General features: G+C 52.1%; 7 protein-coding genes and 1 long non-coding RNA gene across 8 annotated transcripts; 4 read left to right on the top strand and 4 right to left on the bottom strand.

Annotated features, from left to right (window-relative positions):
- Window positions 1–471: 471 nt before the first annotated feature.
- LOC100842291 (pentatricopeptide repeat-containing protein At4g32430, mitochondrial) lies at window positions 472–3058 on the bottom strand. Its single transcript, XM_003559777.4, has one exon. It carries the CDS (start codon window positions 2873–2875, stop codon window positions 656–658), a length of 2220 nt encoding a protein of 739 aa, XP_003559825.1. The 5' UTR covers window positions 2876–3058; the 3' UTR covers window positions 472–655.
- LOC100839488 (aspartic proteinase CDR1) lies at window positions 2930–9413 on the top strand. The gene is made up of 5 exons (XM_010235889.3): window positions 2930–3065; window positions 3827–3884; window positions 4006–4143; window positions 6311–8449; window positions 8484–9413. Exons 4-5 carry the CDS (start codon window positions 7767–7769, stop codon window positions 9283–9285), a joined length of 1485 nt encoding a protein of 494 aa, XP_010234191.2. The 5' UTR covers window positions 2930–3065; window positions 3827–3884; window positions 4006–4143; window positions 6311–7766; the 3' UTR covers window positions 9286–9413.
- Window positions 4189–5693, bottom strand: LOC100839178 (short-chain dehydrogenase reductase 3a). Its single transcript, XM_003562433.4, has 2 exons — window positions 5504–5693; window positions 4189–5346 (listed from the first exon to the last, which is right to left on the bottom strand). The coding sequence occupies exons 1-2, from the start codon at window positions 5533–5535 to the stop codon at window positions 4446–4448; spliced, it is 933 nt and encodes a 310-aa protein (XP_003562481.1). The 5' UTR covers window positions 5536–5693; the 3' UTR covers window positions 4189–4445.
- An 846-nt stretch (window positions 9414–10259) lies between the features above and the next one.
- Window positions 10260–11564, top strand: LOC100841688 (protein SRC2). The gene has a single exon (XM_024457398.1). The coding sequence runs from the start codon at window positions 10400–10402 to the stop codon at window positions 11249–11251; it is 852 nt and encodes a 283-aa protein (XP_024313166.1). The 5' UTR covers window positions 10260–10399; the 3' UTR covers window positions 11252–11564.
- Window positions 11565–12723: 1159 nt separating this feature from the next.
- On the top strand, window positions 12724–15605 carry LOC100841382 (basic proline-rich protein). Its single transcript, XM_003559774.4, has one exon. The coding sequence runs from the start codon at window positions 12989–12991 to the stop codon at window positions 15284–15286; it is 2298 nt and encodes a 765-aa protein (XP_003559822.2). The 5' UTR covers window positions 12724–12988; the 3' UTR covers window positions 15287–15605.
- A 1533-nt stretch (window positions 15606–17138) lies between these two features.
- LOC100840572 (protein SRC2) lies at window positions 17139–18439 on the top strand. The gene has a single exon (XM_003559771.4). The coding sequence runs from the start codon at window positions 17243–17245 to the stop codon at window positions 18314–18316; it is 1074 nt and encodes a 357-aa protein (XP_003559819.1). The 5' UTR covers window positions 17139–17242; the 3' UTR covers window positions 18317–18439.
- Window positions 18440–18608: 169 nt separating this feature from the next.
- LOC112270101 lies at window positions 18609–19582 on the bottom strand. The gene is made up of 2 exons (XR_002962428.1): window positions 19107–19582; window positions 18609–19011 (listed from the first exon to the last, which is right to left on the bottom strand). It is a non-coding gene; the product is annotated as an uncharacterized LOC112270101 (long non-coding RNA).
- A 1410-nt stretch (window positions 19583–20992) lies between these two features.
- On the bottom strand, window positions 20993–22113 carry LOC112269871 (protein SRC2-like). Its single transcript, XM_024457291.1, has one exon. It carries the CDS (start codon window positions 22095–22097, stop codon window positions 21237–21239), a length of 861 nt encoding a protein of 286 aa, XP_024313059.1. The 5' UTR covers window positions 22098–22113; the 3' UTR covers window positions 20993–21236.
- Between the last annotated feature and the right edge of the window lie 1171 nt (window positions 22114–23284).

Raw genomic sequence — 23284 nt, 5'->3', positions numbered from 1 at the left:
TATCTTTCTCACGATTTTTTTTAACGGATGGTACGGAGCTTTAAGATTCGTGCATACGAGAGCGACACAGGATGCCGTGGATGTCACGCTCCCTCCGACCCATGTTACTGTCTTAAATTTGCTCAAAAATATGAATGTTATGTTTAAAAAGTGTCTAGATCTTTCCTATTTATAAAGTTTGGAGTTGGTGGTCGTCAATTCATTTTTTTCTAAATCCTTTTCTCGTCACCCCTGACAACTACTAGATTGTACAAGTTCATGAGTTAAAATTTCATCTCATAATCCTTCCTTACATAGTATTTACTACTGTCTTTTCTCTCCAATCTTTATAAGTTTGGGTTCAGATTTCAAATTCAGTAAAGCCTATAATCAGACTTTATGACATTGGTTCATAAGCTGGCTATAATGTTGTTTTTCAGTTGTAAATTTTCTTTTTCTTGATGGTTCCGTAGCAAAGCACAGACACAAAGCTAGTACCAAAGCTAGTACATGTAATATTTCGACATGTAATTCCAGTCGAAGGGAGTACATACATTTTGCCAGTTTTACACATTCAGTGCTGCGTAAGATAATCTAGAGCTAATCTTGAACGAAAACGTTTTGGAGAATACACAATTAATCTCTAAACCCTAAACGAAATTAAGAGTTTGAGACATCAGAAAATGCTCTCCATTTCCATGTGCAAACAGTTCTTCAGTAGTTTCGTCTCCAAGCCTAACCCCTCGGCCACTCTGTATATCTCTTCCGTGCACGGATGCGTCGTATCATCTGACGAAAACTTGTGCAAATGCAGGGACTCGCCAGCACCGAAGTCCACCCAGCTGAACCCAATCTCCTTCCTCACGCCCTTCTCCCTCATCTCCCTTCTCACCTTTGCCACGCCTCCCCAGTCCCCCTTCTCGGCGTAGATGTTGGACAGCAACACGTATGCGCCGGACTCCGTCGGCTCAGTCTCTGTCAGGATGCCGGCGACCCTCTCGGCGATGCTCGTGTTGCCATGGATGCGGCAGGCTCCCAGCAAGCTCTGCAGAGCCGAGACGCTCGGCCCGGTCGGCATCTGTAGCATGAGCTCCTCGGCTTCCTCCAGCCGGCCTGCCCGACCTAACATGTCGATGACGCACGCGTAATGTTCTGGCCACGGCTCGACGTGGTGCTCGGCAGGCATCGAGTCGAAGATCTCACGCCCCGTGTTGACCGCCCCGCTGTGGCGGCAGGCTGTGAGGACAGATAGCAGCACGACGCCGTCCGGAGCAACACCGGAGCACACCATGTCGTCGAAGAGGTTCATGACGGTGTCATAGTTCCCGTGCTTTGCGTGAGCAGAGATGATCGCTGTCCAGGCAATGAGGCTCCGGTGGACTGTCACATCGAACGCCTTCCGGGACTCCTCCAAGCTGCCACGCTTCGCGTACATGTCGATGAGAGCGCCAGAGACGTACTCGCTGACCTTAAGCCCAAGCTTCAGACTCTGGCAGTGGTACATCTCGCCGTAAGCCATGGAGACTGTCTCTACGGCGGTGACCGCGCTGAGCACGCTTGCAAATGTTGTCTCGTTGGGTCTCAAGCACCTGACCATGCACGAGAAGACCTGGAGAGCTTCGTTGCATAGCTCATTCTGTGCGTAGCCAGAGATCAGAGCATTCCAAGCGATGATCTCCGGCCGAGGCATGCGATCGAACACCGTTCGGGCGTCGTCCATGCGCCGCAGCTTGGCGTACATGGTGATGAGGCTGTTCGCCGCGGCCGCCTCGTCTGACACGCCGGTCTTGAGGCACACAGTGTGGATCATCTGCCCGTACCTCGCTGGGCAGCCTGCCGCCAATGCCGACATCAGCGCCACGAAGGTGACCTCGTTCGGCGGCACGCCGTCTTGCCTCATGCCATTGAACAGCTCGATGGCGTCTTCTTCCCCGTCCATCGAAATGGCCGTGGTCCACGAGATGACGTCGCGCTCGTCCATGGACTTCAGGAGCTTCCTGGCGCACCCAGCGGCGCCGGACTTGTAGTACATCGCGACGAGCACATTGCCGATGGAGACCTTGCCCTCAACGCCGAGCTTCACCGTGAAGCTGTGAACCTGCCGGCCGAGCTCGATCTTCCCCTCGCTGCCGCAAGCCGGGATCACGCTGCAGACGGATATCCGGTCAGGCCGGACAGCAGCGCCGCCATCCTTCAGCAACCGAAGGAACACAAGAATCACTTCCGTCGGGCAGTCGCCGTCTTGCGCGAGCCCGCAGATCATCGCGTTCCAGGACACGAGGTCCCTCGCCGGCATTTCGTCGAACACCCTCCTGGCGGCGCCGAGGAGCGCTCCCCGGGAGTAGGCCGTGACGAGCGCGTTGCCGACGAACACGTCGGCGACGAGCCCGGACCGCGACGCCAGCGCGTGGAGCTGCCGCACGATCCAAACCCCGTCGGCCTCCCCGCGGCTGGCCGCGAGCGACAGCGCGACGGTGAGCGTGACGGCGTCGGGCCGCACGTCGCCGGACCGGAGCATCCATGCCGCGAACGCGAGCGCCTCGCCGCGGTCCGGGAGCGCGGAGAGGATGGTGTTGTAGGAGCTGACATCCCGCGCCCGGGCCGTGTGGAAAACCTTGGCCGCCGACGGGAACGACGAGGCGGACTTGGCGTAGCGCGCGGCGAGGGAGTTGGTCACGAAGGAGAAGGCGTCGAGGCCGGAGGCAATGGCGAGACCGTGGAGCGCCGGGAGGTTGGCCGGGACGGACGACGGGACGGCTGCCGTGAACGCGGCGGGGGAGGAGGCGAGAAGAGGCAAGGTGCTTGTTGGGCGCGGGATTCTGTCGAGCAGGTGGTGAGCGGCAGTGGAGGAGAGCGGGGCACGCGCGTGGAGAGGAATCTGCGGCAGCGGCGGCATCTAGATGACTAGACGGCACCAAGTCCCCGAAGGTACTGAACTAAACTGCGCAGTCTTATAAAAGTTCCTCGTTCGCTCTTGGCGCAAACCCTTCTTCGGGCTCCCGGTCATGGCGTGCGGGCTGCAGCCTTCCGCTGCCGCCGCCATCCTCCCGTATTCTCGCCGGAGCGCTACCGCCGCCGCCGCAAAGGTACGAATGCCAGCAGCAGCTCGCTCTCTCGTACCTGTTTATCGTGGAACAAGCAATTCGTCGAATACGTTGTGGGCGCCAAGAGCATGGTGCAATTTCGAATTGAAATTCATAGCAGAGGGTGGGACTAATATTTGTAGTTGCATATTTCAGGACATGTTTGTCAAATTTTGGTTTACTGGAATGAATCCATGGATTGGATGCCCTTTGACTGGAGGAAGATGTGTTCCTCCCTTGTTTGCTGTTGAAACTGGAATGAGTGTGGTTCAGTTTAAACTCGAAAACAAACAAAATTAACCCACCGCCGATTCATCGGATTAGACTTCCGGCTGGGGAGCGCGGGTAACTTGTTGAATCGACTCCTTGGAATCGGTCTGAGTCCAACATGAAATAGCTTGGATTAGACTTCTCATCCTCCAATGCCGACACATCCTCTGAACTCAAATATGTCTCAGTAACACACTCATCAATCATATAAATGGTGCCTATGGAATAACTAGTGAAATACAACTTCACTGTATCACTACTTGTTTGTATTGGAAGCCTCTGTTCCCCAATTATTTCTCTTTCCCCCAATTGCAATTGCTACCAGATGCACACACCATACAGAGTCAATTTTATATTTGTGTTCATTTCATTCATCTGTATCACACTGTATGGGAGGCTGAGATATCTCCTGCAACTAATTACTCAATCATCCACATCATGGTGATCTCTAACATCTGAATCTTAAACTTCTCAAACGTCTTCTGTGTTCACAGGGACGGCCTCATCGATTTAATTCTATGAATCAGCTTCACCGGAGGCTACCTTTATTTGGTAAGTACTACATTCATTACAATTTACAAGAATGTCAATGGCATGAGTATGGTTATACTTCTACGTCCTCTCATTTCACCGCATTTGTCTGACATGTAAAAAAACTCTACTCCAACTGCAGAGTCCCGCAGGTTCAGGAACCTTGTTAGCTCCAGATGTTCAGGTTCTTCTGCAGAAGCATCTATCTCAAGCAGACCTGCAGATGTTTCAAGTGCTCACAACGATTTGACCACGAGGCATTGTATCGATGCTGTTCCAGGTGCGCAGATTATTACTATCTCTGGCTACTGGACTGGCCCTGATATAGATGATGGCTATGGTCATGTTCAGGCCATTCTGCAAAGAATTGCCTGACAATTCTGCAAATAATTGAGACATTCGAAGATGATTTACTCTCAATCATCCACCTCATTAGTTTCTTTGCTTGATGCAATTATTAAACGACGTGTATCGATCTTGTACAAGTAGGTCTATTTGACTGTTTTGGGCAAGAACGAATGGGCATTTTATCAGTCCTGTCGCGGCAAATTGGATTGGCTTTGTCATTGTCTTCGTTTCTGCTCAGCGTGCCGCAGCGATGTTGAGCGGCTTTCCGACAGTGAACCCGCCATCGACGACAAGGTTATGTCCCGAGACATATCTAGCCTCATCGGACGCGAGGAAGACGGCCGCCCTGGCCACGTCCAGAGCGCGAAGCACCACACCGCCACCGGCCATCTCGTTGAGCTCCTCCTCGAACACCTTCCTCAGCTCTTCATCGCCGATCCCTGGGAGCATGTCCCTCACGGACTTAACCCCCATGGGAGTCGCGATGGCGTAGGGCGAGATGGCGTTCACCCTGACCCCGCGCATTGCCAGCTCGCCGGCCGCGGCACGGACCATGGCTGCCACGGCCGCCTTGGACACGCTGTACGCGAACGGGCCTGACCCGCCCAGCGCGCCCGCAGTGCTCGATGTGCATAGGATGCAGCCACCGGCATCAGCCATGGTGCGCGCCGCGTGCTTGATCCCGGCCGCCACGCCGCGGAGGTTGACTGCCATGACGCGGTCGAAGTCGGCCATGTCAGTGGCCTCGATGCGCGTCCCCGCGTAGCTGCTGCCGCTGGTGCCGCCCGTCGTGATGCCGGCGTTGTTGAACATGATGTCCAGCTTGCCGTGCTTGGACACGGCCAGGTCCACGGCGGCGGAGACTTGGGACTCGTCGGTGACGTCGCAGTGGGTGTAGAAGGTGGTGTCCGGGTCGCCGAGGGATGTGGCGACGGCGTGGCCAAGGGAGTCTTGGATGTCGGCGAGGATGACCTTGGCGCCGTGGCGGACGAACTCGGCGGCCGTGGCCTTGCCGATGCCGCTCGCGGCGCCGGTGATCACGGCCACCTTCCCTGCCAGCCTTTGAGAGTCCGAGGAGGATGCCGAGAGGTGGCGGGACGATGACGAGCTTCCCGCGGCTCCACTCTTCGCCGAGCTACACTCTCAAGAACAAACAAACAAATGGGAGATTAAACCCAGCTCCTCCAGAACATCAACGGCGATAGATCGACCGGCTTCCCCCACACAAGTCTAGTGAAGTTTAAAGATGTTTAAGTACAAAACCCATTACTAATGAGCTTGATGATATATACCTGAGAACGAAGCGCACTGCTGCTCGAAACATCCTTGGTACTGAGTTTAGCTAGGTAGGCAAATCCATGGGTATTTTAAGGAAGGCTGCTCAATCATCTTCCTAATGATTGGTAAGGTTAGTTAAGAGGGTGAGGGTGTGGCTCAGTCGCTCAGTGGAGGTAGCTGCTCGACGGGTCAGAATCAGACATAGCGTTTCCCACGAGTGCACTAGAAAAATCTAAGCTTAGATACGGCCGGTGCTGCCTAGCTGACGTACGAAATATTTACTCTTTTTTCAAACCGGGCTACCCTATTTTTGATTTCATGAAAATCAGAATGACGCTGTCTTACAGAAAGAAACCAAGTATAGCGGGTACCGGGTCTCGGCTGGTTCACTTAATTTAGGACTAAAACGTGAGCAGTTTCGTTCTGGTTGTTTGATGATCCCTGATAATTGTCCATTATACAAGGACAAAGGAAGTGATGGCTCCTTTACTTTGCCCTTGCATCTATCTCCCTGGTCCTGGTGCCTCGCACCAAGTTGTTTTTCTAACGGAAGCTTGCGATTCGGTTTTGATGGTGTGGAACGACGCCATCATCTGCTGTATCAGGTTCTAACCAAATTAATTTAATTAATTTGCTTATCATCTGTCTCCATCAATCGCGCTAGCTCTCGTAGTATACGCAAAAATACCCCGAATTTCAGGTTGATGGCTTTTTCCCCATTCCACATAACTCTCTGTTAAGCGACGACACAAGTAAAAAAACAAAACAAAGTAGACACCAAGAACACCTCCTCTCATTTTATTATTATCTGAAACAAACAGGGCAGCATATATGCTCATATGCATATCACCGGATTACATCAATTACCAAGAGGAGAAGGTGCTGGAGAGCCAAGTAAACCATGGACGAGCTTGCCGGAGCTCGAAGAAGGAGGATTCTTGAGGCAACAATTTGAGAACGGGTGAAGCTCGCAGCAAGGTATGGATATCACATTCCTGGCCTGCACAGCCGACGCCGACATGGCTACAAGCAGGCAAACCTGCACAGCCAGGAGGACGAGGAAGACTTGGACGCTGTGGGCCGCCATCGTCTCGAGAACTTCTCGGCCCGTAGATCGGTCTGCAGAGATGTGTTTTGCTTACTTGTTTGATTTGGTCATCCGGCTCTGAAGAGCAGCCACCTGTTATATACGGAGTACAAGCTAGGCATTCTTTGGAACCGAGTTAATTCCCTTTTTTTAAGGGGGGATTCAAGATAGCAAACGTTTAACTCTCTTTGATTGATTTAGTTGTTATCGAGAGGCATTTTTTGGAACCGAGTTAATTCGTGCACTCACTCAAACATGCATAGTGAGCTATCTCACAAAACAGAAGGAACGTCCATTTGTACATATGGCGAATATCCTCACTGCAGACACCACAAACAGGGCACAAGCCACTGAACTTGACATGGCGATCAGCCAAAACAGTCTGACAGGGAAAAGCCCCATGCAACGCTTTCCAGATGAAGATTTTGACTTTCGCAGGGGGCATGACGCTTCCAGATTAAGTCCCAAACGGCATGTTTTGGGCCCTGATCGCCCAAGTTGGAAATTTTTTGCGCCGACTCCCATTCAACATGATACCCTGACCTGACAGTGAAGCTTCCGGATTTGGTGTGGTTCCACGCCACAAAATCTTCCATATGATACCTCGGAAGTGGAATGAAGAAGCTGATTGTTTTTTGGTAACAGATAACTCTCTATTTAGCATATTTGAGAAAACATCACTTCACCAACTGACCAACTCCTTTCTTCGGCTACTACAGATCTATTGTCGAAATAATCTTTGTGTCAAATGGTACACACTAACAATTACTCCTATTTGTTAGTAGGAATTTTTTTTCCCGAAGAACTAATCAGCCAAATGTGTTGAGCATGTATATGCATCATTCAATTGTCCCGGAAGCAACACTTGCCCTGTTGCTCCTGTAAAACTAGACTTTCACAATTGTTTTGAGATCAAAACGGTCAATTATTTCCTTGAATATGTCCAAGTAATGCATCCATTTGTAAAAGAAATCCGTTGGAGATATATATTGCAACAACAAATTAATGAACCGCTCCATATCTTGGCTGCCCAAATCGATCATTTAAAGGATTCACATCCGTGGCTGATGTTTTTGGCTATGATATAAATGATGTATATCTGATATACAGCCATAGGAGTCTTATTTAAGACATGACTTCTAGGCCAAGAATCATTGCCTTTGTCAAGCCAAAAACATCAGCAGTCAGCAATGACTAGTCTATACCCTTGTATGACGTTTTTCTTCTTCTTTGCCATGCTGAATCCGGTCAGTCTCGGAGCCGCCAGTGTCGATGCGGCACCGGCGACGAGCGCCGGATTCAGCCTGGCTCTCGTGCCTAACCACCACCACACAGCGGACGACCTCGAGGAGCTTGGTGCGAACCTCACGGCCTTACGCCCTAGGCTGACCCACATGGTGGGGCCCACTTACAGCGTCCGTGTCGGCGTCGGCTCCGGCGACACCCAGCACTTCTACAGGCTGGCCGTGGACATGGTCGGCAACCTGACATGGATGCAGTGCCTCCCCAGCAACCCGAAGCTCAAGCAGGACGCCCCCATCTTCGACCCGAAAACCTCCCATCGCTACAAGAACGTCGGCCATGACGACCCACTCTGCAAGGCCCCGTTCACGCCCCGGCCGACCGAGCACCGTTGCGGCTTCAACATCCGGTTCCGGGCGGAGGCGATGGCCACCGGCTACCTCGGCAAAGACGAGTTCGCCTTTGGTGCCGGCTCCGGCAGCCGGACCACCAACGTGGACGGCCTCGTCTTCGGCTGCGCTCACCGCATAAACGGGTGGAATAACAAGGACGTCCTCGCCGGCATCCCCAGCCTGAACAGGCGCCCGACCTCCTTCGTTCGGCAGCTCTCCACACACGGTGGCGGCGGCGCGCGCTTCTCCTATTGCCTTGTGGACCATCTGAAGTATCCAAACAAGCAGTGTGGACGGCCTCGTCTTCGGCTGCGCGCACGCCATAAACGGGTGGAAGAACCAGGATGTCCTCGCCGGCATCCTCAGCCTCAACAGGCGACCGACCTCCTTCGTCCGGCAGCTCTCCGTGCACGGCGGCGGCACCACCCCCCGCTTCTCCTACTGCCTCGTGGACCACAAGAAGTACCCAAACAAGCACGGCTTCCTCCGGTTCGGCGCCGACGTACCGGACCACTCGCACGCCCAGAGCACGGCGCTCCTGTACGGGGAGCCTGACGGCGGGTTCGGCATGTACTACGTCCGCCTCGTCGGAGTCAGCGTCGCCGGGAGGAAGCTCACGGGGATCACGCCCAAGATGTTCCAGCGCGACCGGCGGAGCCGCCTCGGTGGGTGCTACGTCGACGTCGGGAACCCGACCACTAGGTTCGCGGAGGCGCCATACGACATCCTAGAGGCCGGCGTCGCGGCACACATGGCGAGCCACGGGCTCCACCGCACGCCTGTGCCAGGCCACCGCCTCTGCGTCCGCGGGACATCGCCGGAGGTCATGCCGAAGCTCCCGAGCATTACGCTCCACTTCGCCGAAGACGAGGCTGCCGGGCTGGAGATCAAGTCGAGGCTGCTGTTCGCGACGGTGAAGCACGCCGGCGCCGACTACGTGTGCTTCATCGTCCAGCGGGCCCCTGTGACGACGGTGATCGGTGGCCACCAGCAGGTGGACACACGGTTCACCTTTGACCTCGAGGAGAACCGCCTCTTCTTTGCTCCCGAGGATTGCCATGGAGACGCAAGCTAGCTTGATCAGCAGCCCCTGGCTATATACAGCCCATGTTTGACCGGGTCTATGTGGTTGACATGAAAATTAAGGAATAATAACAAGCCCATTAAAATCCTCGGCCCATATTTGTTACGAGTTTTTTTTTTGCGTGCACAAAAATGATACCACTACATCTGTTCCTAAATATAATACAGTAAGTCATATCTTTGTCCTAAGTCAAACTACTTAAAATTTGACCAAGTTTATAAAAAACGTAAATTCGAGAAAAAAAAATCAAACTATGTCAATAAAAATTTCAGTTTTGTTTTGCTATCTGGTCAATATATGCATGGATCCAAAATTGTAGTCCTACGTCGGTAGAGCTTCAGCTGGTTTTCAGTCAAATTCAAGCAGAAATTCCGTAAACTTTCCCGTCGAATCCTGATTAAAACTAAAATACGGAGTAGCATAAAATATTGCAGTAATTTGAGCTGTACGTGCCCGGTATTCGGAACAGTGCGGGGTGTGTGCACCTAAGCTTACATGCATACGCCTTGAATTGGTCTCAGCGTATGCTAACTGCATGCCGTTGTGTGTTAACAAAATATTTAGATTTCAATTCATCAGATTTGAACAAAGCATGCGCACAATATATACATGCATTTCTTTCTGTCACAATTATGATTGTAAATCCTATTCCAGTTGGTGGATCGGAGAAAGTTCAAGCACATTCCGATTTGGGTATATATATACACATAGATAATTAAGCACTCATCAGTGATTGATTGATCGACGAGTGGGAGCGAACTGGCACAATCTTTCAGCAGAAGCTACCAGAGATCGTCTTATACAAATTCACCAATTGAACCACAAAGATGTTAAGATATTTAGGTTTGGAATTTCATAATTATATAGTAATGTCATCTCAAAAATGTGCAAGGACAAAGCTGTTTGCATTTGTATAATTTTCCTCTTTGCATCCGATGCGTGCCCATCCATGCATGCATATCTAGCCCGGACTTTGAGGAGCCGATCGACTCGTCGCTGACAGTGGCCCCCACCTGCCTCCTATATATAGGACCTCTGAGCGCCGGCCATGGCCTACTTAAGCCCGTACGGCCGGCAAAGCAAGCTCGAATTAAGCTGGTAAGCAATGGCGCACAGAGTGATGGAGCTGACCCTGGTGTCAGCCAGCGACCTGAGGCAGGTGAACACGTTCTCGGACATGGAGGTGTACGCCGTGGCCACCGTCTCCAGCGACCCGCTGGCGCGGCAGCGGACCTGCACCGACCGCTGCGGCGGCACCGACCCGTCGTGGGACCACACGCACCGCTTCATGGTCCCGCCCACGGCCGCGGATGCCGCCGCGTCCGCCGCCACCCTCCGTGTGCTCCTCCGCACCGAGCGCTTCTTCGGCGACGACCGCGACGTCGGCGAGGTCGTCGTCCCGCTCGCCGACATCCTTGCCGGCGCCTGCGGATCCGGCGCCGCCACGCCGCCGCAGTGCGCGTCGTTCAGGGTGCGCAAGGTGCACGGCAGCGGCTCCGAGCACCGCGGCAAGCTCCGCGTGTCCTACCGCCTCGGCCCCGTCGTGGCGCCGCTGCCGATGCCGATTCCGCCGTCGGGGCACCGCTATGGCTATGGCTACGGTGACGTTCCGTACTACCACCGTACGGCGCCGTACTACTGGCAGAACTACGGCTACCCTCCTCCGCCGTACTACGGCGGCTACCCGCCGGCGCCGTACCAAGGGGTGCCGCCACGCTATCCTCCACCGTACCAGGGGGCTCCGCCACCGTATGCTCGCACGCCGGCGTCGAGGAGGAAGGATAGCGGTGGTGATTACTTCGGGCTGCTGGAGGGGCTCCGGGGAGGCATCGGAGGGATGTTGTTCGGCGGCGACATGCGCATGTTGTTGCCGTCGTCAGACGCGAAATCGTCCCCGGCGGCGGCTTCTGATGCCGGGCACGATGGCACCGGAAGGGCCGTCGTGCAAAAGATTTGACATGCATACCTAAGCACGACGCAGACTTTGTCAGGATTCTTGGATCGTGAAGCCTGAAATAAAACCATGGGATCGATTATCGATCGGATGTATGTCCAGAAGGAAACATAAAACCATGAGATTTATAATGCAAATAAATCATCATTAGGGTACCTTCCAACCCAATTTAGTTCGAATAAATGAAATAATTTTTCAAAAATGGTGTGATTGGAAATGTTAGTTTATTTGTTTGAACTAAAGAGGATCGATGGTATCATGACGGTGACTGCATCTCTAATGGAGATAAAATAATTTAGATGAGAATTTGAGTTTATTTGTTTTTCCGAGAGCATCTTACTTTACACGGAACTAGTTTGTTCTGTTCTCTTTGACTATTAGTGTTATCTTCGTCTCTGATTGCCCGACCCGACTCAGTTCCAACTTCCTAGGGACATAAACATATGGGATATGATAATCCTCTTTCCATGTCATTTACTCTCTTTTTTGCCAGATTCAGATGATAACCAGATACGGATCCGAATGCGGATTAAATCGGAGGGAGTAGCTTATTCCACATACCATTTTTTCAGTCTCATCAACTAACTGTATCGTACATGGACATGATGAACCCGAAAAGATGTTAGAAGACCCGCAAAATGAATCTATGATAGGAGGAAACGCCTCGACGACCGATAAGTAAAATCAGGGCTCAAAATTCAGGGATTACAAAGTTGAGGGTTTGCTAAAGACTTTGTCTACCATATCAAGGCTGATAATAGACTCAATCAGTGCTGGCAACGACGTCAACTCCAGATCCATGATGACGACATCAGTGACGGAGGGTGCTCAAAATTCGTAGCATTTTCTTCCTTTTCCCGGGAAAAAAATTTAAGCATAGAATGGAATATTGGAACGGGAAGAATATGTTCAATTTTCAAAAGTTCTCTCAGCATGCATATTTTTCTTCCTGATGGTGGGTACGTGCAACATCCATTAGCGACCGGCTGTTCATCGACACAGATGGTTGTATTTACCCGGATGAACTTCCGGAGGTGGTTGTTATTCCTCCCTATCTGTTACCGAGAATATTTCGGAATTTTCCCTAAAAAAAGAATATTTCGGAATTTATTCAAGAAATCTCGAAGCAAGCAGGTGGCTCTATCTGTCTTAATGTCTTTGCAGTTTGCACTTTTTTTTGAGGGAAAACAGTGGATCAATGACCCACTGCAATTATATTAATGATAATAAAAAGCTATACAAAGCTGATAATCAAGAATTATCAGGAGAAACAACAAAAGAACTATCTGAACCTATCTTGCACTATTAACCAGCAGCAGCCTCGAAGGTTCAGTAGTGTAGAACCTGGACATGAACACGTAGCTCAGGGACACGAAAGCCGGATAATTAAACCGTACGAAGAATTGATCGAAGCGAATCGAAGCCAGACCAAGATCTTTGGCATCAAACCTTGTGCTGAAAACACATCAGATGCCTCGAGCATTCTTGGAGCATCAGATGCCTCCAAATCTTGGCCTAACAAAGGAGAGAATCTGGGATAAAAAGTTTCAGTTCAAGCTCATTGCCAATCAGGGACTCATTGTCATTTCTTCATCGAATGGCTCCGATCGGCCGAGAGGTGCCACCTGCTCTTAGCTAGTACCATGGTTGGCGCAAAGCGTGTGTAATTCCTCAAAATTTACTCTCTTTTAAAAAAAATTACTAGGTAGAATCAGAGTTTCAGACAGACAGATGTGATGGATGATGAAGATATGGGTGCATCTGAATTTTTCACCCTCGTTTTGCTTCCTAAAAGGAATCTCACGGATTTATTTACCGAGGCTTATCTTGTTATCTACACGCCTCCTAGGCTCCTATACATACATGTTACCTTCTTCCCCCCCCAGCTTTTTAAGCCACGCCACAGTCGATCACCTGGCAATTGAGCTTGCAAAAGCTTCAAGAGAAACAATGGCGGCGTACAGGGTGCTGGAGGTGACTCTGCAGTCGGCGCGGGACCTGCGGAACGTGAACCTGATCCACCGCATGCAGGTGTACGCCGTGGCGAGCATCTCCGGCGACCCGCTCACGCGGCAGGCCACCGCGCCGGACCCCTACGGCGGCCGCCACCCGACGTGGAACGCCACGCTCCACTTCGCCGTCCCGCACGACGCCTTCACCGGCGGCGGGGGCGCCTGCCTCCACGTGCTCCTCCGCGCCGAGCGCACGCTCGGCGACCGCGACGTCGGCGAGGTCATCGTGCCGCTCTCCGAGCTGCTCGAGAGCGAGGTGGCCCGGTCGGCCTGCTTCCAGGTGCACAGGGTCCAGCGAGCTGACCAGATCCGTGGGGTTCTTTACATGACGTACCATCTCGGCCCTGTTGTTAAGAAGGAGGAGCCGCGGCCGCCGCCGCCGCCGGCGAGGGCAGATGAGACTGTCATGGCGTACCCGGTTCCGGCTGCGCTGCCGCCGCAGGCTGGTGCCTGGCCATGGCATCCGGCCGTGCTGCCGCCGCAGGCTGCGTGGCCTAGGCGAGCGCCACAAGCTGGGTGGCCTTGGCCTGGGCAAGTGCCTCCGCCGCCGGCGCCTGCGAAACCAGCTGCAGGACACGTGCAGGGCGCGCCGTTGTCTCCTGCGAAACCAGCTGCAGGGCATGTGGCTGGTCCTTCGCCTCCGAAACCGGCCGTGCATGTGATGCCGCCGGCATCCCCGGGAGCTTCTGGACACGTGAGCGTGCCAGCTTCGCCTGCGAAACCTGCGGCTGCCGTGCCGCCATCATCTCCGAGACCTTCCGCGTCGTCGTCTCCAAGACCTGGAGGCGGGTACGTGACCGTGCCATCTTCGCCTGCGAAACCACCCATGCCGCCGCCATCTCCAAAACCAGCGGGGCATCATACGGCCATGCCACCGCTGTCTCCTACGAAACAAGACGCCATGGCGCCGCCGCCATCTCCAAAACCAGCAGCACATACGGCCGTGCTGCCACCTTCGTCCCCGAGGCCGCCTTCCTGGTACTTGCAGCAGGCGGCCGCACGGCCATCTCCAAAACCAGCCATGCCGCCGCTGTCCCCAAAAGCTTCCGGCGGGCACGTGTCCGTGCCGCCGTCCCCAAAAGCTCCCCGCGGGTACGTGTCGTCCGTGCCGCCGTCGCCGCAATCTTCCAGTGGGTACATGTCAAGCGTGCCGCCGTCTCCAAAGCAAGCCGTGCCCGCAGCAGCTTCTCCTGCGAGACCGGCCGGCGGGCACGTGCCGGTGCCGCCATCTCCACAAGCTTCGAGCGGGTACATGACGAGCGTGCCGCCTTCTCCACAAGCTCACGGGGGTTACATGACGAGCGTGCCGCCTTCGCCACAAGCTCACGGGGGTTACACGACGAGCGTGCCGCCTTCGCCACAAGCTCACGGGGGTTACACGACGAGCGTGCCGCCTTCGCCACAAGCTCACGGGGGTTACACGACGAGCGTGCCGCCTTCGCCACAATCTTCAAGCGGATACATGTCGTCCGCGCCGCCGTCTCCAAAGCAAGCCGTGCCTGCAAGACAACCCGGCGGCCATGGGCACACGGCCGCCGTGCCAACGTCTCCAAAACCATCCAGACTAGGAGAACACGCGTCCGTGCCACCGTCTCCGAGACCAGCCGCCGGACACATAGCCGCACCACCGTCGCCTGCAAAACCAGCCATTGGACATGTGGCCCCGACGCCGTCGCCTGCGAAACCATCCGTTGGACACGTGGCCGCGCCGCCGCCTCAGAAGCCATCGGAACACGTGGACGTGGACGTGTCGTCACCGTCGCCGTCGCCAGACCGAGCGCTCGAACGCGTAGCAACTGAAAGCTCAACGGTGACGAGGAAGAACAGTGACGTGGAGTTCGGGATGAGGCTCGGGGCCGGGCTGGTGAGTGGCGCCATCAACGGGATCCTGGCCGGAGCCGCCGGCGGCAACGGCAAGAGAGGAGGAGGAGCAGCCAGCTCGTTTTCGATGGGTCTCCTTCCGTTCGGCCGCAGCCGTAAAGACCGGTCTGTGTCCAAGGCGTACGACAGAGATGCCGGCCAGTAACTAACTAACTAAGCAAGACACGGAGTTTACTTAGCTTACTTAATACGGCTATATTGATTTTAGCCCTCAATGTGAGTTATACAAACACTAGCTGGCACTAGTATAGTACTACTGGCGAAGCAATAAACGGTGCACGTCTTTGCACCGTATACTAATAGATGAGGTTTTGCTTGTAATCTCCTGAGTTCTATGTATGTACCAATGCAGAGGATTTGAACTTTGAAGGGCTGTCAACTACTCCTAGTTGCTGCTACCATGTAAAAAAAAGAACTATCGACTGTAAAAACAAAAGTATTAAGAATCGATTCTTCCATCTGCACCAATCTGATGCCTAGTTGAATGCATGTATATATTACCTGGGGCATCTTCTGTTCAGGTCGATGCAGAGACACGACGACTTGATCTTGGCTTGATCTTGAACCAGTTCAACAGAAGATCGAACAAAAACGGTAGCTCCACCTCCCAGTAACTATCCAATCTATCTTAAACTGAAAAGGAAGAAAGAAAGCATGGAAACAGATCGAAGAATCGATTCGGTTAACAGTGCGTGCATCCCAGCCGAATCAGTCCGTATAACAGATAACTCTTTCTATAATTTATCTTCAGACAGGAAAGATAGTCGTATGGGAAAAAATGTTGTTCAGACAGGAAAGGCAGGTGCAGCAGAAAATATCTGTTCCACAATATCAGCCACTCAACAAACTGTTAACAACTACAGAAAGAAAACACAACTGCAAGAGATATTTATGAAGAATTGAAAGAGTACTAAATAATTATTTCTGAAGCGTTGATCTAAATTTTTTATTTCTGAAGGAAAAGAGCAGCCTCAAACGATGGTTCAGAATTAAAAGAACACTCGCAGGAGGTACTATTTCTGAACAAAGAGTACTGAATAATTATTTCTTAAGTAAAAAAGCAATCCCAAGCGATGGTTCAGAGTTAAAAGAACACTCGCAGGAGGTACTATTTCTGAACAGAGATTACTGAATAATGATTTCTGAAGGAAAAAAGCAATACCAAGCAATGGTTCAGAGTTAAAAGAACAATCGTACATGAGATATTTCCGAAGGAAAAGCTCCAAATTAATTAAAAAGAGACGCGCATCGCCTTTGGTTGGTTCGGTCCCGTCTTGGCACAAATGCCTGCAGCACACATTCAAAGGTTCGACCATAGAAAATGGAACATATCCAAGCCTGGCATCTTTCAGAGATGAATAACCATATAATGTTAAAAGAAAAGGAATGCGAAGCCAGACCAAGATATTGGCATCTACGTATAGTGCACCAAATAATGGAGTAGAACAGTCAGATCAGAATCAGAAGGGAGAGCTTTATGCCGACCGTGATTGATATATTCCTGTATATCTATCCATCTACTCTAGTCTCTATGTGTGCAGTGTAATTAGAACAGCAAACCTCACGTTGCTGGAGCATCAGATGCCCCCAAATCTTGGCCTCTGCCAGCGAAATTAACTTTTGACGATGTTTAGCTACAAACTGGTTCCCTATCAAGGTGTGATATTAACTATGCACACTGATAAGTAATAAACCAGGTCTAATTAATTTCAATTTAACCATGATAAACTGGGTCTACACAACTCCACTAGTACCACCCAAACCAGGAGGAGGGCTCTGTTTTTCAAAAATGTTTATTCAACATCGGATGGCTCAGATCGCTCCAGAGGCGCCACTTGATCAAACACTACCATAATATATAGGCATTTAGGCAGAATCATGCAGCTCCAACTTTTTGCAAAATGTTTGGACCCAGAATCTCACCATAAATGAAGGCGTGGGCCCAGACCACCCCCTTATACATACAGCCCTTCAGCGATGTTGCATACCTCACACTCAGCTCGAAGCCGGCACCTGCTAATTAAGCACTTGCAAGCAACCATCTAGCTAACTGCAAGTGAGAGCTGCATCAGCTAATTGAGTACTACTCAGCTAATAGGACATGGCGTACAGAGTGCTGGAGGTGACCCTGCAATCCGCCAAGGACCTGCGGAAGGTGAACCTGATGACGCGCATGGAGGTGTACGCCGTGGCCACCATCTCCGGCGACCCGATCACGCGCCAGTGCACGCCGCCGGATCCCTACGGCGGCCGCAACCCCACCTGGAACGCCACGCTCCGCTTCGCCATCCCTCCCGACTCCTCCTCCGCCTCCTCCGGCTGCCTCCACGTGCTCCTCCGCACCGCGCGCTCCCTCGGCGACCGCGACGTCGGCGAGGTCATCGTCCCGCTCTCCGACATCCTCCACTCCTCCGCCACCGGGTCACCCCATGGCTCAAACTCGCCGCAGTCCGCTTCCTACCAGGTCCGCAAGGTCCACCGCGCCGAGGCCCGTGGCGTGCTCCACCTGTCCTACCGCCTCGGCCCCGTCCTCGCCCCGCAGGACCAGCATCACCAGCAGCCGCAGCCGCAGAGGTTGCCCGTCGACGAGCAGCAGCACGTGGTCGCGTACCCGGCCGTGCCGCGCCCGTTCTATCCCCAGCCGTACGCTTATTACCTGCCCCCGGCGCTTCTGCCACCGTCTCCACGGGAGTCCAGATCCGGTGGGTACATGGCCCTTCCTGCGCCACCGCTGCCGCCATCGCCACGATCTTATGATCATACAATGGACCTGCCTCCGCCACCGCCGCCGCTTCACAAAGCTTATAACGGGCAACTGTCGATGCCGCCGCCGCCGGCGACTACTACGCCGCAGCCATCCCCTGGGCACAAGGCGGCCATGGAGCCGGCGACGCCGCCCCCAAAGGCGTCATCCGGGTACGCCAGCGCCGCCGCCTCACCTGCATGGACGCCGCCTCCGAAGGCATCCGGGTACTCCAGCGCCGCCGCCTTGCCATGGGCGACGACACCGACGGCCGCGAAGAACAGCGGCGGCGGCTCCGAGTTCGGTGCGGGGGCGCCGGTGGCCGGCGGGAGGATGATGTCCAGCGACATGATGGCCGACGCCGCGGCGTACAACGCCGGGTACCGGGCCGCGCTCGCTGCCGACTGGCGACGGGGAGGGACCCTGTACTAGTAGTTCTAGGCTTCTAGCTAATCTAAGCTAAGCGTACTGCGTGCGTGCGTGCTGCAGGCTGGCCGGGTTGATGATCAGTTACTTAAGCTGAATGAATAAAGTTTGTCTGGTTATTAGCACTCATACTTAGGCAAATCACTCACTCCAACTTGGCCGATGGGACAAACAGAACTCCTCGCCACCACAACCAAGTTTTCTGAGAAACAGCGTGCAGGAACAGAGAAGTTCACCACAGGATCAGACAGACACAAAATAAGGCAAAGCATCTTGCAGTGCACAAATGCTACTCCAGTTTCTTAAAATTAGTTTTGATTCAGGACTAGTTATTTCAGTGTCATATGGGCTATGGTATGAGAAACAGTCAAACACCGCATAAAAGTTAATTTCACTGGCAGAGGCCAAGATTCGGCGGCATCTGATGCTCGGCAGCTTGAGGTTTGCTCTTCTTATGCACAGAGATTAGATATACAGGAATAGAGGAATAGCAATCGTGGCCTGAATAAAGCTCCCTTTTCTCTCCCAAGTCGGATATTTCAGTCCATTATTTGCGTACCACAGATGCCAATATCTTGGTCTGGCTCCGCTTCTCCCCGTTCTTATATGGTTATCATGAAATATAAACAATCATAAGCACACCAAATCGGTTAATCTATCAATTTCCAACAGGTGACATAGAACTACACCGAGACATAAATCTGCAAAGAGTAGATGATTACCTTATTTAGGACATTATAATCTGACGGTATAACAGAAGAAACATGTGCAGGAAAAAAAAAGCACAAAGGTTTACCAGCAAACAGCTGCCCGGGCATCATGGTGGCCAATGAGCAATGAGCTCGAAGAGAAGCGGCCACATGGATGCGAGACTGCCCGCGCACCGCAATCCCCAGACGCTGGAAGTAGGTTATCACTGCCACAGCCCACAGGACGCGTCGCCGTCCAATGGAGCTCACGGCCACCAGATATCTCGACGTTGAATGAAGTTCGGACCTAGGAACGGTCAGATGGCGTCAAGGCGAGCAGGCGACGGCGAGGCCGTTACCTAGCACCGCGGGCAGCAGGGCAGGGGCCGAGGGGAGGCGGTGGGGCAGGCAGGGGTGGAGGCGGAGTCGCGTGGGGCTTAGGCGGAGGCTGGAAGAAGGCCGGCGGGGGGCAGCTGCGGCGACGGGTGGCTGCCGCAGCCGGTCGCCCCCGGTTTCTCTGGACTCTGGAGCCCCCTCGACTGCTGCGTGCGTGCGTCCATTCACACCGCCGGAACCGCCAAACGTGTTTTTTACGATTTTGTGGACATTTGCCATTTGCCAGAACACATTGTACGGTACAAAACAGAAAGTTTGATTTTTTTTTCACATTGAATTATCATTCTAGCCTTTATCAAATGTGTCTAGAATTTTTCAAACTCTTTGTTCGAAACTTTTTTCTCTCCTGCAGAATGCAACATAAACTGAATCCGATAAATAAAGGGAATCCAAGGCACAAGGTTTGTTAACGAATTAGACCACCTCAACAAACAGCGAACCCTAGCAGATGTCAAATATTGATTCGTAGAAAGGAAAAAATGTTCAGAATCAAATTTAAGATGGTCGTCGCCCAAGTAAAAATGAAAAATTCCCAATTTTAGTCGATACAGTGTGTTCTAGTAAATGTCCATAAAATTGTAATGGTACTGGGACGGTGTATTTTGGCAAAACCAAAAAATAACGGTGTCCTGCGACAATTTTCCTTTTTTTCACAAATTAGGAAAATTTGTGTGGGCCAGTTGCTCGGACAGAAAGGCCCAACTAACCACAGGCCACAAATTTTCCCCACAGAATAGAAGTCTATAGAAGATTATGTTAGTCACTTTAAGAATGTGCAGAGGCCAAGATTTGGCAGCATCTGATGCTCGGCAAACTTGAGGTCTGCTCTTCTTCTTCAGTCCATTATTTGCGTACCACAGATGCCAGTATCTTGGTCTGGCTCCGGTCCCCCTGTTCTTATATGGTTACTCGTTGCTGAAAGATGCCAGGTTTGGATATGTGAAAATTTTCTACTTCTTCCGTCTCATATTAAGTGACTCATATTTGTTCAAATATGGATGTATCTATGCCTAAAATATTAAGTGATTCAAATTTGATCAAATATGAATGTATCTATGCCTAAAATGTGTCTAGGTACATGTAATAGAAAGTCACTTGATATGGAACGGAGGGAGTATGATCGAACCTTTGAATGTGCGAATCTCATTTTCATTCAGAGCTTTTTCTTTAGAAATATCTCTGGTGGCCGTTTTAAGAGATAATTATTTCTTTCGTCCCTCGACTTGTTCTGAAATTTGTTTTTCATCGCTTAACAAAAAATTCGTATTTTTTACGTCCTACCACAACATGAAGCTGTATTTTTGCCCTTGCAACACAGTTTCTCCCTAAGGGCTAGTTCGGTTATGTATTTTCCAATGAGGATCGACAGGAAACCATGAATATGAATTTTAGTTCAGTTTCCCCCTAATCCCTCTTGAGTCTCAATCCCTGCAGGCCCAAAGCGTGCCACTTGGATGGTCTGAAGTCTGAACTCCACCTGAGTTGAATAGGCCAGTCCGGCGTGTCATCGACAAAAGTCTACGATGAGTGCAAATAACTTTGTATCGTTTTGCAATTAGGAGAGTGTCCAACTTAATTAAGTTCATGCATCTAGGAATAGTCTTAAACAAGCATTGCTTACTCTCGATACTGCATTTTCATGACGATTCCATGAGTACACATCCCAACTTCTCAGACGATATTGATGCCGTTCGATCAAGATATTTTTTACATCTCTTTTGTAGCTGTACTTCATGTTTAGATCAGATAATCCTTAGAGCTAGCTTACATTTATTTCAAGCTTCATTCATCAGGACTCGGGAAATCTTGACAAAGTCTGCGTCCGTACTTAGGCATGCATGTCAAATCTTTTGCGTGGCGGCCCTTGCGCCATCGGCGGCGGCCCTTCCTGCCCCATCAGCGGCGGTGGCCGCCGCGGTGGATTCGTTACCGGCATCATGAGCCGCCGCCGCTGCCGCCGAGGGCGGCGTAGTCTCCGACGACGACAGCATGCGCATGTCACCGCGGGGAATGCCTCCTTGGAGCCCCCCAAGCAGCCCGACGTAATTACTACTGCCGTCCTTCTTCCCCGACGCCGGCGTGCGAGCGTACGGCGGCGGCGCTCCCAAGTACGGCACAGGATAGCGCGACGGCGGCGCTGGGTAGCCACTGGAGTATGACGGAGGAGGATAACCGTAGTACTGCCAGTAGTACGGTGGCGGGCGGTGGTAGTACTGACCGTCGCCATAGCTATAGTCGTGGCCCGGCGGGAGCATCGGCAGTGGCACCACGATAGGGCCGAGGCGGTAGGACACTCGGAGCTTGCCACGGTGCTCGGCGCCGCAGTTCACCTTGCGCACCCTGAACGACGCGCACCGCGACGATGTGGCGGCGCCGCCGGCGCCGTCGAGGAGTTCGGCGAGCGGGACGATGACCTCGCCGACGTCACGGTCTCTGCTGAAGAAGCGCTCGGTGCGGAGGAGCACGCGGAGGGTGGCCCCCGACACGGCGGCGTCGGCGGCGGTGGGCGGGACGGTGAAGCGGTGCGTGTGGTGGTCCCAGGACGGGTCGGTGCCGCCCCAGCGGTCGGTGCGGGTCCGCTGCCGCGTCGTCGGGTCGCTGGAGACGGTGGCCACGGCGTACACCTCCATGTCCGAGAACGTGTTCACGTCCTTGAGGTCGCTGGCTGACACCAGGGTCAGCTCCATTACCCTGTGCGCCATTGCCAGCCATGGCCGGCGCTCAGTGATGGTATATATAGGAGGTCTGTGGGGTCCACTGTCAGCAACGAGTCAATGATCGGCCGGGCTGCATATGCATCCATGGATGGGCACGCATCTGATGCAAAGGGCGAAATATAGAAATGCAACAGCTTTGCCCTAGCACATTTGATCCAACTTATACAATTCTACAATTGGGTGTACAATTATCAACCTAGGAATAAATAACTTAAGTTTTTAGCATCTCTGTGGTTCAACTGGTGAATTGTATAAGATCACGATTAGGTTGTTTCTGATGAAAGATTGTTCCTCACAGTTTGCTCCCACTGATCGATCGCACACCGAGTATTTAACTATCTACGGAGTATTTATCTATGTACGTATATAATCGGAACGTTCTTGAACTTTATCCGATCCACCAGCTGGAATCGAATTCACAATCATAATTGTGGACCGGACCGTCGTCCTGCGTATGCCAAGTTGGGCACGAAGGAATGGCAGAAAGAAATGCATTCATATATATTGTGCATGCTTTGTTCGAATCTGATGGATTGGAATCTAAAACAGCATGTGGTAAGCATATACCAAGACCAATTCAACGCCCATGCAGGTAATTAAGCTTAGGGGCACGCCCCGCACTGTTTCTAACATCGGGCACAACTCAAGTTAGTAACAATTGTTTGTAGCACCAAATTTGTACTAAATCAACGACACTTATTATGGATTGGGGAAGTACTACTTTACTAGTTTTCATATCTTCGTCTAACAAAGGATGTCTCAACTTTGACTAAATTTGAATGCATCTATACACCAAGTCATATCTAGATACATCTAAATTCTAACAAACTTGAGACATCTTTTGTTGGACGGAGGAAGTATCAAAACTAGAGAAGTAAGTGGGATCCCACTTAAGTCCCACTCCCACTTCTTGTTTTTTTTTTAATTTTAGTTCAAATTTTAAGTCATAATTTTGAAATAACAAATCACAAATGAACTAGAAAAATGACTTAAGTGGGATCCCACTTGCATTTTTTTTGAGCGAATGATCCCACTTGTATACCTGAACAAAACTAGCCCCACATATACCTGGCATGGGTGGCCCGGCCCGGCCTGAAGCTCAGCGTCTCGAGCCGGGCTCGGGCCTCACTTTCCAGTCCCAAGCCCGGCCTAAAAGCCCTAACCAAGCCCGA

Source organism: Brachypodium distachyon, chromosome 1 (assembly GCF_000005505.3).
Source record: "Brachypodium distachyon strain Bd21 chromosome 1, Brachypodium_distachyon_v3.0, whole genome shotgun sequence".
NCBI lineage: Eukaryota > Viridiplantae > Streptophyta > Magnoliopsida > Poales > Poaceae > Brachypodium > Brachypodium distachyon.
The sequence above is the reverse complement of the archived record's forward strand: the minus strand, read 5'-3'. Positions and strand labels throughout refer to the sequence as shown.